The sequence below is a fragment of the Melanotaenia boesemani genome, chromosome 15, assembly GCF_017639745.1.
Source record: "Melanotaenia boesemani isolate fMelBoe1 chromosome 15, fMelBoe1.pri, whole genome shotgun sequence".
In the NCBI taxonomy this organism is placed as follows: Eukaryota; Metazoa; Chordata; class Actinopteri; order Atheriniformes; family Melanotaeniidae; genus Melanotaenia; species Melanotaenia boesemani.
In genome coordinates, this window is record NC_055696.1 from 30,463,506 (window position 1) to 30,480,776 (window position 17,271).

The 17,271-nt window shown below is 42.1% G+C and overlaps 1 protein-coding gene across 1 annotated transcript; it reads left to right on the plus strand.

Annotated features, from left to right (window-relative positions):
• The first annotated feature begins 585 nt into the window (after window positions 1–585).
• On the plus strand, window positions 586–14,213 carry serpinf1 (serpin peptidase inhibitor, clade F (alpha-2 antiplasmin, pigment epithelium derived factor), member 1). The gene is made up of 8 exons (XM_042009170.1): window positions 586–738; window positions 4,526–4,586; window positions 9,422–9,617; window positions 11,210–11,365; window positions 11,506–11,709; window positions 11,794–11,933; window positions 12,022–12,232; window positions 13,744–14,213. The coding sequence occupies exons 2-8, from the start codon at window positions 4,527–4,529 to the stop codon at window positions 13,992–13,994; spliced, it is 1,218 nt and encodes a 405-aa protein (XP_041865104.1). The 5' UTR covers window positions 586–738; window position 4,526; the 3' UTR covers window positions 13,995–14,213.
• The last annotated feature ends 3,058 nt before the right edge of the window (window positions 14,214–17,271 follow it).

Here is a 17,271-nt window from a genome sequence, read left to right on the forward strand (position 1 = left end):
GATTTAAAATAAATAGACAAATAATTAGAAAATAAAAGCAAACAAACAGAAAAGACAAAACCCACAAATATATATAATTAAATAATACAAACGAAAACTCTGTTTTATACGATTTAATCATAGATGTAAACCTTATTATTATTTGCATGCTTACCATGAAAACCTCTTGGTTGCAGTACTGGTTGGTTTTGTGTGCAGCAGAGTGCTGCAGGGACGTCTGGGACCAGTAACAGCAACTTCATCCTGCTACTTTTCAGACCTGATAATAGCCGTTAATTTGATAAAACAACAGAACAGTTCAATGTTATATAATAAAAAAAACGCACCATATATATAAATTCTAGTAGCTGCAGTGTATTTTGTAGTGAATTATTGTATTTCAGCAAGTTGAGAACGCCACCCTCAACCATCACTCTGCATATTAATGTAGGCAACTTAATACTGAACCATTTCTGCCCCATTAAGATAAGAATCGGAGTGAAGTGACACCAGTCTGATTTAAGCCTGCTGCTCTGTTTACAGTGTAAATGATAAAGCATCGGGATGAAGCAGGGGTGCTGAGGCGGCTCAGACCAGCCCGGCATAAGCCTCTGTCCGTGTTGCGCGCCCCCGCGCTCTGCTGGCAGAGGTTGTTCTTGCGCGCGCGGCTGAGGGTGCAGAGCCACGGCTCGTCAGCGGAGCGACGAATCTTCCATCATCAGCGACACCGAGAGACGCGGACCGTCCGGGAGCAGAGAGGTAAGTGCGAATGTCACGCGCCGGCTTTTTTGTGTTTAGACCAGGACGGAAACACGCGGACAGAGTTACTGGTTCTTTTGTTGGTCATGATGTTGGAGCGGATCAGAGGCGACCCTGATCATGGATCCGCAGAGGATCCTGGTTGCTTTTTATCAGTTAACAGAAATATCCAGAACCTCCGAGCCGGATAAATTATTATTATTATTATTATTATTGTTATTATTATTATTATTATTATTATTATTATTATCATTTATTGACGGAATTTTCCACTGGTTCAGCTTTTCCATCTCAGCTCTGCTGCTGTGCCAATAAACTTTTCCACTGAGTTTATGTAACAGATGTGAGTGAAGCAGCAGCTGGGTCACTCCTCTGTTTCAACATGGATTTACGCAAACCAAACTTTAATCTTTACACCAACATATTTATGTTGAACTTTATTTTATTTACTGTGCAGAAATCTTCAGAAACTGTCTGTGAAGCAGGAAACAGCTGCAGAGATTCACGGAAACATGTTCATACATGAATAAATCCAGTATCTGAGTCAGAACCAGAGTCGGTCCAGTTTTAAAGTAAATATTTGGTCTGAGCAGCTTTATTGAACCCTCTTGGAGAAGCTAAGTTCAAATTTCTACAGGACTCTGCAGGACTTCATCAGACCAGCTGACGGGATGAATGGATCATTATAAAGTCAGATAAAGACCAAAAGGAATTTCTTAACTCTCGATTTTTGTTGTTTTTCCAACAAAAATCTCAACGTTTAGTGAGGTTATGAGGCTGTTTGGCTTTATTGCTCTTCTAAGGACCGACTGCAGAGCTTGGATGATGTCCAGCTCTGGTGCCGGTGATGGAAGAACCTTCAGCCCCTCATCTTCAGGTCTTCCACTGAGGATCTTTATCATGTAGAACTCACCTTCATGGTGTTTGCTTCCACAATTCGCTGCTGTTATATGACTCTATTCTTCTTCCCTGCATGTATCTGGTGCCTAAAAGCAGGGTGAATCCTACACTGTTAGCAGCTGCTTGATGAGCTTTGTTTTGACATCAGAGTTGTTTACATGTTTATATCCAAACTGATGCAGAACTTAGTGGTGCAGATTCAGGACAGCCTGATCAGTCCTCCTGCAGTCAAACGAAGGCACGATTAATCTCAACAAGCCAGCAAACTCAAGTTTTTTTTTTTTTTTTTTTTTACCTTCAGACCTCAACTTGACCTCAACTCTTTTCACTGTTTCACCACCTGCAGAATGACCGGCAGCTTTTTATGCTTCAGTAAAGCTGAAGGCACAATAGTTTGGCTGAATGATGCTAATGTTTATGATTGGAGTGAAATGTTATGGTGTCATTTGCTGTTTTGTAATGATGTCGGACTTACTGACAAACAGCAGCTGTTCTGCTGAAAGAAGCTGGAAGTCAAAGCTCGCTGGAGGTTTCCCTGGTAGAAGTCCAGGTAGAGGTCCTGGTAGAGGTCCTGGTAGATGTCCAGGTAGATGTCCAGGTAGAGGTCCAGGTAGATGTCCAGGTAGATGTCCATTTAGAGGTCCACGTAGATGTCCAGGTAGAGGTCCTGGTAGATGTCCTGGTAGATGTCCAGGTAGATGTCCAGGTAGAGGTCCAGGTAGAGGTCCTGGTAGAGGTCCTGGTAGAGGTTCAGGTAGAAGTCCAGGTAAAGGCCCTGGAAACTTTCCATCTGGTTTCTCTGAGAGAAGTTAGTATGTAGGGTTTATTTATTCTGCACACAGCAGAGATTTAGATTGAATTTAATTTACTTTGTTCTATTTTGTTTTGTTGGCATGAAAATATAGAAATAAATAAAACCAACAGACATATAAGGAGTGTTCAGTTTTAAACATTATCATGTTGGGAAATAATTTTACACATGAAGAGAATCTGAAATCTCCTGATTGACCATTGATAGAGGTATCCATCATCATCATCATTATCACCATTGGCCGATGTCTTCGCACCTCTATTAAAACAGCTGGACACCTGCTCTGGTTCACTTTTACCTTCTATTGTAACACAGTTCCTCCTCAGATATTACTTTACTCATCCCTAGGATTACTTTTCTCACTCCTAGGATTACCTCAGTTAGTCAAAGTTTATTTCTATAGCACCTTACAACAACACTCAAGCTGACTAAGGTGCTTAACATCATGAAAATTAATAAATGCAAAAACAAATTAAAATAAAGGAAATATAATAGAAAGTGCTAAAAGTTCAAAATACAATAAAATACAGTAAAACACAATACTGCAAGCCAAAGGCCTTTTTAAATAAATAGGTCTAAGTTTGGCCTTGAACAGCAGCAGATCAGTGTGGGTTTGTGGCTTGTGGGGATGAGTTTTCCAGAATGTTGACCTGTCTCTGGAAAGAACCGATCCCTCCATTGCTTCACCTGGACCGAGGAACCTCTAACAGATGTTGACCAGCAGAACGTAAAGCTCTGCAGGGCTGGTGGATTTTCAACAGTTCTGATAAGTCAGGAGGTGCAAAGCCATTCAGTGCTTTAAAAACAAACAACAGCAACTTCTCCTGGACTGAACTGGGAGTCAGTGCAACGCTAGCAGGATGGGAGGGGTATGTTTCTGCTTCCGAGTGCTGGTTAGGAGACCAGCAGAGGAATTTTGTACAAGTTGTAAACGGAAGATGCAGGATTGATTGATCCCAGCGTATAAAGCCTTGCATTGCTCTTTCATAAGGGTACCTTACTCATTCCTAGATGAACTGGGCTGCTATCTTCTGATTTTATTTTAGGGGAGGTAACATTTACATGTTCTGCTGTGTTCTAGGTGAATTTTCTCTGACACAGTAACACATGTTGATTCTGACACTTCTGTAATAACATGTCACACTCTTCTGTAGAGGCCAGGATTATACATACAGGTCTGGTGTGTTGTGATATACGTCATTAGTTTGGATATGTTGTTTCAGAGAGGAGGAAAAAAGAATTTAATGTTCTCAAAGCTGCTGCTTTAACTAAAACTAAAGAATTTAAATTGAATCTCCTTTTTCATAAAAATGTGGACAATTTATTTATTTTCCATGAAAGAAAAAGAAAAAAAAAAAATCTAAAATCATCAAGTAAACAACAGTTTTAGCTGAAATTACCGCTCCTTTAAACAGAAGTTCCTGTAGCTTGTTATCATGTTGGAAATTTGTCTCTCCAGTGACTCCAGATGTTTTCATTAAGGAAAGATGGAGTCTGAGCTTTTGTAGCTTGGAAAGGAGAGAAGCTGCTGGATGACACCGCCTGGGTTTCCCATCAGATGTGTTTTCTTTAGAGAAACCACAAGAAGGTCCAGATGTGTGGGGAACAAAAGGCTCATTGTGTTTCCAGTTAAACCAGCAGCTGCAGATGGAAATATTTCACTGGGTTTCAAAGTGAAGCTGCGTCTGTCGACATCTATACTTAGTGAAATTCTGCTGGGTGTATAATTTTGTAGTGTTCCTGTTTCTTCTACTCAGAGATTATGTGGTTCTGGTCATTATCATTATCTCAAACAAACAGAAAATGACTCGTCTTTGTCTTTTTAACCCCCTCCTGTCACCAGAAGCATTTTCCATCTCTTTTGTTTTAAGCTAATATTAATACATATTAAACATATTAAACACATGATCTGAACACATGATGGGCCCATGGGTGCAGAGCATCTGTTTGGAGTTAAAGAAAAGCAGCCACAGAGACTCCAGACCAGCGTCCTGTCTTATATTTCTGAGCCATTACAGTATATATTTTAAAGCTTTTTGTGTTTTCCTTTTGTTTTGTTTTTTTTTCTTGTTTCAGGATGAAGGGAACAGCTTTCCTGCTGGTGTTTGCCATTGTCCTGAGTTTCTGCCAGGCTCAGGTAGCCAACATTACCTGTTTCCTTGTTTCAGGATGTGATACAAACTTGCAAATGTTTCAGTGACTGTAATTAATTTAGTTAATATTTGTGGAAATAAACCTGCCCGAGCATCACTATCACTTGGTTTGGGTATGTAAAAAAAGAAATAGTTTGTTCTCCCATCACTGTTTCAAGTTTTGATCATTGCACTGTTCTTACTAAATTAATAATGAGCTAAAGAAAACAAACAAAAGAACTTGAAAAAAAAAACAAAAACAAATAAAAATAGTTGCTAATAACGTTAAAATTGGTTCACTGCCGCCTGTATAGGGATGACCAATCAGTCTCATTCCAACTTCAGATGCTAAAGCTGGATACTCGCATGGCATCTGTGTATGGTTTGGTTGGCGTAGCTGATGCTGGTAAAATGTGCCCTCGCACTCAAGTGTAGTGACATAACTGTGTTTCAGTTTCTCTTCTATGGTTACCGCTCAAATTCAGCAAGAACCTTCAGAAATCTGGAATCACAAACTGACCAATTACAAGAGAGTACTTCCATGTTAATGTGATGAAAGCAGGGGTGCATGTCTGGTCTGGAAGAGGTGCATGTAAACCTCTGGGGACCTATGTAGAGCATACGGCGGTGGCACTAAAACTGACCTCATGCAGATGCCGCGCGAGTATAAATCCAGCTAAACACTTGGTCAGACACCTACCACAAACATCACCTTTTGCATGAAGGACACTCTGGTGTAGTTCTGAATTGGTTTGAAGACTATTTTACAGGGTGTGCAGAATTATTAGGCAAGTTGTATTTTTGAGGATTAATTTTATTATAGAACAACAACTATGTTCGCAATGAACACAAAAGACTCATAAATATCAAAGCTGAATATTTTTGGAAGTTGGAGTGGGGCTTTTTTAGTTTTAGTATCTTAGGAGGATATCTGTGTGTGCAGGTGACTATTACTGTGCATAATTATTAGGCAACTTAACAAAAACCAAATATATACCCATTTCACTTATTTATTTTCACCAGGGAAACCAATATAACAACTCAAAATTTACAAATATACATTTCTGGCATTCAAAAACAAAACAAAAACAAATCAGTGACCAATATAACCACCTTTGTTTGCAAGGACACTCAAAAGCCTGCCATCCATAGATTTTGTCAGCGTCTTGATGTGTTCACGATCAACATTGCGTGCAGCAGCAACCACAGCCACCCAGACACTGTTCAGAGAGGTGTACTGTTTTCCCTCCCTGTAGATCTCACATTTGATGAGGGACCACAGGTTCTCTATGGGGTTAAGATCAGGTGAACAAGGAGGCCATGTCATTATTTTTTCTTCTTTTAGACCTTTTCTGGCCAGCCACGCAGTGGAGTACTTGGATGCGTGTGATGGAGCATTGTCCTGCATGAAAATCATGTTTTTTCTTGAACAATGCTGACTTCTTCCTGTACCACTGCTTGAAGAAGGTGTCTTCCAGAAACTGGCAGTAGGACTGGGAGTTGAGCTTGACTCCATCCTCAACCGGAAAAGGTCCCACAAGCTCATCTTTGATGATACCAGCCCATACCAGTACCCCACCTCCACCTTGCTGGCGTCTGAGTCGGAGTGGCGCTCTCTGCCCTGTACTGATCCAGCCATGGGCCCATCCATCTGGCCCATCAAGACTCACTCTCATTTCATCAGTCCATAAAACCTTAGAAAAATCAATCTCTTCTGACCCATTTTGCCAAAGGAATGGAAGTCGCCTAATAATTATGCACACCTGATATAGGGTGTTGATGTCATTAGACCACACCCCTTGTCGTTACAGAGATGCACATCACCTGATATGCTTAATTGGTAGTAGGCTTTCAAGCCTGTACCGGTTGGAGTAGAACAACATGCATAAAGAGGATGATGTGATCAAAATACTCATTTGCCTAATAATTCTGCACACACTGTAAAGACAGGAACTACTTCATATCAACTGGTATCTACAGATTTACTTAAACTAAGATGGTAAATGGACTTGAACTTGTACAGCACTTTTCCAGTCAGCTTGACCACTCAAAGGGCTTTACACATGTCACAGTCACCCATTCACACACACTCATACCCCAATAGGCACATCAGGAGGCAACCTGGGGTTAAGTGTCTTGTCCAAGGACACGTTGACATGTAGTCAGAGAACTGACCTCCCTGTTGGAACTACAGCCACCCTGATGAACTGTGGTGTTACCCAAGGCTCCATGTTGGTCCCTCCCATTGTTTAGCATCCACATGTTCTCACTAGCTCAGATTATGGCAACAAACTAAATATCTGATCAAAATCATGCTGACGACTCTCAGCTCTATATTACCATCTCACCAGCCGACTCAGATCCCAGACAAAGTTGCAGTTTGTGTCTCGGTCAAATCAACACTTGGATAAAGTTCAAAGAACTTCTGTCTCTGAAAACAAACCTGTCCTGTCCAGCATCATAGCAGCAGAATGATAGTCTGGTTGCTGTATTGTGCTGAACAAGTTTGTTTTACGAAGGGGAGGCTTATGGGTACAAGGCTCCTCTTGATAATCTGATTAATTTATTTATTTATTTACTTTCAATAATGGAATCTATGTAATCTTACTGGACCTGACCGGAGGGTACAGAAAAAGAAGGAAGACAGCAAAAAGAAGCAAAAGGGAGAGCAGACAAAAAACACCACAGACAAAAAGCAACGACCCTTCAGTCCAAACTATCACCAGACAACAAACTGCTATATTTGTACATAGAACACACTAGGAAATTTCATACGGCTTTTACAGAAAAACAGAGCTGCCAGTGGTTAAGAGTTCTTAAATAATAACCAAATCAAAAAGACATATCACAAACGTATCACAACAACAACCAGATACAAACCCACAGGAAAAAAAAAAGAAAAATGATCTCTTAGAGTATAAACCCACTGGACAACTCAGTGACAGCATGCATAGGATGAGGAATAATGAGTGATCAGTGATGAGAGTGGTGAGTGAGATCATGCAAATGTGACCACGCCTCTACAGAAGCTAGAGGCAGACCAGGGCAGCCCAGAGACCCGAGCCATCAGCAGCAACCTTGGAGCACAAACCCAAGCTACCCCACCCCAAAGAGTGGCAGCTAGAGCCCCCCCCCTCCGTGGTCTTGGGGCACCAAGATCGGTAGCAAACTTCCCTCTGGATGGTGAGCCTCTGAAGACATTAGGCACCCCCGTTCCCTGGAAGGTCCCTCAGGGCAAGATGGGCCAGGAGCAGCTATCCCCCACGACTGGGTCATGCAGTAACTGCTGCCAATGAGCCATTATTAACCCCAGAAGGCATCGTGATCCCTCCCCACCCCACATACACACCTACGTCCTTCAATGAGCAATGTTAAAACCATTGGATCAATCCAGAAATCTTGCTGTCGTTTTGGACTTTGAGCTCAATTTTAACAGCCATATTAAAGCAGGAACCTAATCAGCCTTTTACAACTAGAAGAAGATATCTAAAATAGATATCATGAAGAATTTTTCTAAACCATGCTGATGGCTCAGCATGGTTTAGAAAAATTTCTTCATCATCTGTTTTCGGTAGTTTTGACTACTGTAATGGAGCATTTATAGGTCTCTCTTGAGAAATCAACAAGACAACTGCAACTAATCCAGATGCTGCTGTTTGTGTCCTCACAAAGACCAGAAGAAGGGAACGTATCACTCCCATTCTCACATCTTTATACTGGTTTTACAATGTTTCTGCTGGTGTACAAGCCTCCAAATAGTTCTGTGTACATGTATAGTTCTGAAAAGTTTCACACCACTTTTAATTAAGAATGTTTTCTTTTTTAATACTTATGCTTGAATATGTTTAAAATCTGTTACTGTATTTATTCTTATGTTTGACCATGTGCAGTACATGGGGTTATCTGATATATGAAATGTGTGTGTATCCATGCAAATATGCACTAGACATAAATTATCCTTGCCTTAGAGATGATTAGTTGAAAGTGTTGTTCATCCATGTCGATGCTCTCAACTGATACTGATGCTGAAAATATGGGGTCATCTGTTGGGGCTTTCGGGTATAATTAGGTGTCATCTGCATAGAAGTTTAACATCCAGAAAATCAAAAGATAATTTCAACGAAACAGTTGCTGAATGTTGTTAAATCAAATGAAGAACCAAAAAGAAAACATAATAGTTATCAAACATAAGTCAACAAGTCATACAAGTTTTCACTTTCTTACAACCAGATTTGGGCTCTTTATTGTATTAATATAAATATGTGGTTCATTTGTAGAATTTCACTTGAGAAAAAAATGATTGGCTTTTACAGATTGTGATTAACACAAGTACAGAGCTAAAAAGTACTCCTGAAAGTTTCTTTTTTAAAATTATAAAGTCAATAAATATTAAATAAAAATCTACCTGTAAATGTCATTTATATGCCAAAGGAAAATATGACAAATAACACTTTAAAAATAAAAGCATAAAATGTTGAGTAACATTTAAAGGGGCAATGATGATGTATAGCAATGATATTTTATTATTGTTATACATCAGCACTGAATAGAAATGCTTGTTTTTTTACCTGTTAATTAAAAAAACGATGTTGACTAATATAAAAAAAAATATTTCTTTGGAAAAACAAACAAATGTCCTGAGAAACTGTTTTTTAGCTCTCACCTTTCATCAGCTTGTTTTCAGGCTAAAGAATAATAGAAATTATCCAACTTATATATTACAAGATATTTACCTGCCCTCCTGCAGAAAACCCTTGATGTGAAGTAACGTTGATCTGGACTGACGTAGTTACAGTACATCCTTCCTCTCTTTGACCACTCTCTCTCGGGCTCGCTCTAGTCGGAGTCTGGAGGTGAGGAGGTGGGTCTGGAGGAGGAACATGTGGATCTCTTCACAACACCGACGACAAAGATGGGCGCCGCCACCTCGGACTTCGGCTACAACCTTTTCCGAGCTCTGGCGGGACGTGAAACCTCGGCCAACATCTTCCTGTCTCCGATCAGTGTGTCTGAAGCTCTGAGCCAGCTGTCCCTGGGTGATGATACAAACACACATCAGGCTAAATCCAAAATGGTTCTCAAACTGGTTGGAATGGGTTTTAGCTTGGTTTCTGCTCAGCATGTGGTTGTTCAATGTTTTATCACTAAATACACTCACCCTTTACCTTATTAGCTCCAACCATTAAACTGCTGTTATAGCAGATATCTAACCAGCCAATCACATGGTAGCATGTAGTCATGTAGATGTGGTGAACATGACTTGCTGAAGTTCAGGAGGAAGAAAGAGGATTTAAGTGACTTTGAACGTGGCGTAGTTGTTGGTCTGAATATATACTAGGATTTTCACAGACAACCATCTCTAGGGTTTACAGAGAATGGTTTGAAGAAGAGAAAATATCCAGTGAGCAGCAGCTGTATGGACCAGAATGCATTGCTGGTGTCAGAGGTCAGAGGAGAATGGGCAGACTGGGTAAAGGTGATAGAAAGGCAGCAAACAGTCATATAAGCACTGGTCCCAACCAAGTGGCAACCTCCTAAAATGTGAAGCCTATGTGGAAGTGCAAAAAACTGCAGTTCAGCCTCCTCCACTAGTGGCTGGCTCCAAAACAGAGTCAATCCCCATAGCTTCCCATGTTAAAATGACTAACTTCACAGCAGAAATAAACATGTTTAAAGCCTGGTACATAAATCCATTTAGGATTAATAGGTCAAGTTTACTTTCATGACAACTGTGAGGAGGGTGAATATTTTTCTAACTCATCCGTTTGGATGTTATTTAATCCTGAAATTCGGCATAAGTAGAAGTGTGTCCTTTTTATGGACGGGACAAGAAGGGAGAGTGTAGCACAACTGAGGTTTTTAGCAGTTAACAGCGCGCCTTAGCTTAACCAACATTTAGCCTACTTCTGTTAGGTGGTTAGCTTTTAGCTACAGGCAGCTCAGAGTTTGATGGGTGTCATACATCCACCCCCACCTTCACAGTCCCCATCTCAGCTCCATCTCTTTGCCCATTTTTGGATTTTCCGAGAATGACAACACGCATGACGCTGCCAAGATGGTGACAGTGGGAACCGCCCAATGAGCTTCAATTCAGCTCTTTAGAAACCTACAGGTGACTTCACGGTCTAGCAGAACAGCTTTAGGATGTGGTGGAACGGGGGATTCTTATCATAGATGCAGCCGACAAACCTGCAACAACTTTGTGATGCTGTCATGTCAATATGGAGCAAAACCTCTGAGGAAAGTTTCCACCACCTGCTTCCATCTGTCACACCAAGGATTAAAAAGGGGGTCCAACCTGGTACTAGAAGGCGGACCTGATGATGAGGATGCAGAGTTTAGAAAGATTGTGACGACTGAAGTCTGCTGCCTGATGGTGATTCGTTAAACTGGAAAATGATAGAACAGTTTATAGTTTATAACAGCACAGAATTTTAGAAGTACAGGTACACGATTCATCTTCTTATATTTGCATAAAGAAACATTTTAAAAGTAAAACTTACTAAATTTTGCGTTTTTTTTCCTTTCTGAGGCAACCACAAATACATGTCAGACTAAAGTTTCTACTAAGCTTGTGAAGGTATTTTTTTTTCAGTGGACATTATCTCTTATGACTTCTGTCTCACAGGAGGATCTGAGCGTGCCCAGAGCCAGCTGTACAGAGCCCTGAGATACCACACCCTGCAGGATCCTCAGCTTCACACCACCCTGAAGACCATGCTGTCCTCTGTGAAAGCATCAGGGAAGGGGCTTAGTACCGCTGCACGTCTCTACATAGCACGACGTGAGTTCCTGTTGGAAAAATCTACCTCATTTCCATTTTAACATTGTGTGAAACAGCATCACAGTGATAATAGGCCCATTACTCTAGACTTGACCAGTACATAATCTATGTTTAAGTGTGATAGACCCGTCTTTTCTCAGGACTTCGTCTGAAGCAGGACTTCTTCGGGTTGGTGGAGCAACAGTACGGAGTTCGTCCTACAGCCTTAACGGGAGGATCCAAAGATGTTAAAGAAATCAACGACTGGGTGTCTCAGCAGACAGGAAGGAAGGTTCAGCAGTTCCTGACAAAGCCCCTACCCCGAGTTGTCGGTGTGAACGTTGTGAGCGCATCCTACTTTAAAGGTGCGTTGTTCAATGTGAGCAGAAAGCAGAGTCTTATGGTTTGGGCACATGAAGGTTATTGATGGCTCAGTTTTCTGTGAACAGGGAAGTGGGCAACTCGCTTCAGTCAGAGTGGAGCTCAGGACAACTTCCAGGTGGAGGGCGGGGCACCTACTCGCATTCCCATGATGCAACAGGATAATTACCCTGTGAAGATGGGAGTCGACTCAGACTTGAGCTGCACGGTGAGTGATGCCTCACTGTTGTGACTGAAAACCATCAACCCACACCTTAATGGATACTTTCTGAGGGTTGTGGCTCCTCCTCATTCAGATCGCTCAGATCCAAATGGAGAACGATGTCAGCATGTTCGTCTTCTTGCCCGATGAAGTTGTGTCCAACATGACGCTGCTGGAGGAAAGTCTGACTGCAGAGTTTGTCCAGGACCTTTCCATGACGCTCCTACCTGCCCGGGTGCAGCTCACTCTGCCTGTCCTGAGCCTCAGTTATGCCACAGACCTTCTGCCGCTACTCGGAGACCTCGGTGAGTCTGATCGCACTTCTACACCAAACCAGGACTCTCACCTTCTTTCAGATCTTTCATGTATCAGGGCATAAGAAAAATCTAATTTTTCTCTCCAGGTCTTAGAATGAGGCAAATAAAACCTCAGATAAGTGTGACAGATCAGTGTGTCTATTTACTGAACAGAAATTAAGAGTAAAATCACATGGTGCGGTTTGATTGCAGTGTGAAAGCAAACAGACCAGCCAGTCAACCAATGAGAGAAAGTGATGCAGATCAGCATGGACACCTCTCCTCCTGCTCATACTGGGCAGATTCTGGTGAAAACCGAATCAGGTTTAAACAACAAAGTAAAACCAGAATCCAGACAGCAGAAACTTGGTGTTGCTCCATTGTCTGCTGGTGGTGAAATGAGCTGTCCTGACCAATCAATGAGCTAGGTTTTCTTCTTCTTTCTTGTTGGTCAGTAGTTGTTTTGGGGAATTCCGTATGGTGTACAGGTGTTAAAACTGCCTGATGTTGTCCAGGGGTGGTATGGCAGGAGAGGGACCTTCTGCTTCGTTAGCCAGACCTGGCTGTAAAGATCACCAGCAAACACAAGCTGGATCAGTTGCCCTGATAACCCCGCTGATATGCTCCAATAGATACATAAATATGTCATTGATCTGGAGGGAAATTGTGTGGCAGTCTGTTGCTCACATTCACACCATTCAATTAAAAATACATATAAAAGTAGCAATAAAAAATATTTTAATGCATCACTAAAATCAACTGCAAAAAAAGACCCTACAAGATCATGTTTTGGACATATCCAGTTCTCCTGTGCCTCCCTGAAGTGACAGCATTATATAGTCTGATGGCACGGGGGACAAAATACTTTTTCTTGTGACATGTATTCGAGTTGCAATAGAAGTCTGTGGTGTAGAGGGTGAGGGAGGAGAGACAGCACCATGCCCTGAGGTGCTGCAGTGCTGCAGGTCATTGCCGAAGACCTACACACTCCCACTCAAACAAACTGTGGCCTGTTGGTCAAATAGTCCGAAATCCAGTGCACAAGGTGGGGGTCCACATGATGTCAAGTTTCTCCTGGAGAAGGCTGGGATGGATCGTAATAAAAGCACTGAAGAAGTCGTAGAATAGCACCCCCCCCCCACGTCCAGGTATGAGAGAGCACGGTGTAACCTGCTGGACAATGGTCTGGACCCACAGCCAACCTTGGATGGAGACGTTGCAGCTCTATATTCACCTGATCTGCTGTGGGAGATGTTGATGTGGGAGTGATGGGTGCTTTTGAGAGCGAGAGAAAAGCACATAGAGGAGGAGCAGGATGGTGCTGGTGAAGGGGGCCAGAGGAGGGCTGTGGGGTTGAGCAGGTGGTCGTAGTGGAACGGAACTAGTTAAGAAAGGTCCTGGCTGCTACAGCCTGTAAGGTCTTTAATACCATTCCAGACTTCTTGAATTATGTTGTTTAAACTTGATGATCAACTTTTAGCCAATTAACTCTAACCGATCAGTTCTCTTCCATGCTGCAGGTCTCTCCGAGTGGCTGGAGAACCCAGACCTGGAGAAGCTCTCGGCTCAGCCCACCAAGCTCACCAGCATCAAACACAAGGTTGTCATGGAGACAGCGCCTGAGGGGAACCAGTACCCTAGCACCACCTCAACGCCCAGCCACCTGACATTCCGGGTGGACCATCCCTTTCTCTACCTGATCCGAGACGAAGCCTCGGGGGCGCTGCTCTTCATCGGCAGGGTGGTCAACCCCAAAGACCTGAAAATTTAACACACACACATTTACATACTCTTAGCAGGTCCTAGGAGGGATTTCAGGTGTTTGAATTTCTGAAGGCAGATGTTTGAGAGGATATTTGATCGTTACTTTTCATGTTGAAACAGCTTAATCTGACAGGAAACATTTAAAACACTCTGACTCACTAACAGATTGTTTTGTAAGGAATCCAATATTGTCAGCTGTGTTAAAAAGAATAAATATGACAGTGAAATAAAACATGTTTGTCCTGTCCTGTTTTTAGAGAAGTTTTTCCAGCAAGCTGTGGGTTATAGAGACAACAAATCCCCTATCAATATCGCCCTGCAGCAGCACCCTCTGCTGTCTGTTGTTTCACCTGCAGGCAACTGAGTCAAACTATCAGAAACCAGGAACTGCTGGTACTGAGGGTGATGATGAATGTGACTTGAATGTTGTTTACCACCTCATTGGAAAAAAGGGAGTAGTAACAAAAATCTGGGTGTGGAAATTTATTTATTTTATTTATTTATTTAAACCTACTGGACACCTCAGTGACTGTGTCAGCATTCATGATAAAGAATGAGGAGTGATCAGAGATGAGTGTGATCCTGTAAATGCGACCAGTAAAGCCCCAGCCAGAGCCCCCCACGGTCACTGAGCACAAGCCCTGGCGGGCAAAGATCGGCAGCCGCCAACCCTACCAGGCACCAGCCATCCAGGACGGCCAGGGAGAAAGACCCCAAGAATATTGATGAGAATTTGTTAATGAGTGTGATTGGGGGAGAGATGTCAGTGAGTTCTGGAAGAAAAGTAATACGTCATCAGCATAAAGACTTATCTTATGTTCTATATTTTTGGCATGGACTCCTTTAATTTCTTTATTTTGTCTTATGGAAGCAGCTAAGGGTTCAAAAGTGGGCAGCCCTGCCTGGTGCCTCTCTGCAAACAGAAGCTTAGAGAAGTTTGATCATTGGTCTTCACACATGTATTTGGGTTGTTATATAATATTTTTATCCAATCTATGAAAGATGACCCAAACCCAAATTTGTTTAATGTTGTAAAAATAAATTTCCCATTTACCTGGTCAAATGCTTTTTCTGCATCTAAAGAAAAGACTGGATTCCAGATTATGCAGGGTAGAATAATCTGTTATGTTAATTAATCTGCACATGTTAGTAGAGGAATGTCTACCTTTTTTAAAACATTTTTGGTCAGCATGTATTATTAGAGGGGTTATTTTTTTCTATCCTTCTGGCCAGAGCTTTGCTGATTATTTTAAGATCTACATTTATTAGTGAAATTGGACAGTAACTGGTAACTCTATCACGCTTGTGCCTACGTCTTCTACCAGGAATCTTGGTGTCATGATAGACAACCAGCTGATCTTTAAGGACCATGTTGCCTCGGTTGCTCGATCCTGCTGATTTGCTTGCTACAACATCCGGAGGATCAGACCCTACTTGACTGAACACATGGCACAGCTCCTGGTCCAGGCTCTGGTCATTTCACGCATTGACTACTGCAACTCCTTACTGGCTGGCCTGCCTGCATGCTCAGTTAAACCTCTGCAGATGATCCAGAACGCAGCAGCACATCTGGTCTTCAACCAGCCCAAAACAGCTCATGTCACTTCGCTGCTAATTGCTCTTCACTGGCTTCCAGTTGCAGCACGCATCAAATTCAAAGCTCTACTTCTGGCTTACAAAACAATAACCCAAACGGCTCCTGTCTACCTTCACTCCTTAATCCAGAGCTACACTCCCTCTCCACAGTTACGCTCTGCCAGCAAAAAACGGCTAGTGCTCCCATCACAAAGTGGTGCAAAATCAGTAGCTAGATTGTTCTCCTCTGTTGTCCCCCGGTGGTGGAATGATCTACCAAACTCCGTCCAATCCGCAGAGTCCTTATCCACTTTTAAGAGCAAGCTAAAGACTCAGTTGTTTAAGGAGCAGTTCTGCACTTAGCTTAACTCTTCTACTCAACAGAATGAGTTAGAAATAGTTGTCCAGCTCTTTGGCTCAACCAAGTACTGAATAAGTTGTGTGCACTTATGCCCAAGATAATATTGTGTGATAAATTTGTGCATCTATGCCCAAGTTGATATTGTTTAATGAAATTGTGATGTTGTATTTAAACAAAATTACTTACAGAAAACTACTAAAGAAAAACAAAACAAAAAAAAAAAACAACAACAACAACAACTAAATTAAAGCTGCAAGCAGCGTTGGAGGCCCTCGCACCTCTGGCGCCGCTTCGGCCTATTGCATCGCCCCCTCAGCCAGCAACCTTCCTCAGTAAGCACGGCCGCTTTTCCCCACAGCCATATGCCCATTCTTCCAGAGTTTATCTCCATGACGAGGTGATTTTGCTCATGAGAGGATCAACTTGCACCTCAGCCTTTCCAGTGATGACATGTGAAGTGTTCATGACCTTGTTTCTTAGAAACTGTGTTGAAATACCACAAACTGGAGCATGATTTCATCAAGAGCAAAATTCCATGTGGCCACTGGGTGGTGCTATCATCATTTTCATGTAGAACCATGTTTACGTTGGAACTCTAATGAGAACAGGAAAATAACAGCTCAATTGGTCAACTGACAGCGAGAGTAAAGCCACTTCCTATTTCATGGCGAATGATATAACCATGCCAGGAAGCCATTTTAATCATGATGCTGCAAGAAGTCAGTCAACTTTTCAACCATGAGTTCATGAAGGATGATATTAATGAGTCTGAATTGGTTTTACAGGCTTTAAATCGATAAAAATGGTGGGACTTCCTGTTTACAGGGAGCGGGTCAATGGCGTTGACAACATGAGGACATGAAGAGGCTTTTTTGTTTGTCCTGGCATGTTATATAAATATGCCACATTTCATCAACGTCTGTCAAAGCAGTGGTTGGAGCTGATAGATTAAATATTTATAGGGGGCGCTATAGAGCCATATTCCCAGCATATGTCTAGTTGAATCAGTTCCAGGCAAAACCTTTGTCCTCCCTGCCGAGTTTGGTGGAGATCAGGATTACTATGGGTCAGTTACAAGTACTTCCTGTTTCATGGCGGTGGACGCCATTTGCCATGTTTTGCTTGAGGAAGGAACTTGAGGTTTTCTTTCTCTAATATCATGAAAGGGTTTGACCTGATCTCAAGCACTTTTGAGTGTGTGAGGTTAATCCCTGACGAGAGGGACCCCGCTGCAGGAAAAAGGCACTTCCTGTTTCAAGTGGGCGGGGCTTAGGCCAAGACCAGAAGTAGTTACATGTATCTGTTAAGGAGCAGAAACTGAATAATGACTGTAAGTGTGATCCTGATT

Coding starts and splice junctions, on each gene's coding strand:
- serpinf1 (XM_042009170.1), top strand. CDS start 4,527: ATGAAGGGAACAGCTTTCCTGCTGGTGTTTGCCATTGTCCTGAGTTTC. Junction 11,366..11,505: donor ACGTCTCTACATAGCACGAC/GTGAGTTCCTGT, acceptor GTCTTTTCTCAG/GACTTCGTCTGAAGCAGGAC. Junction 11,934..12,021: donor ACTCAGACTTGAGCTGCACG/GTGAGTGATGCC, acceptor CTCCTCATTCAG/ATCGCTCAGATCCAAATGGA.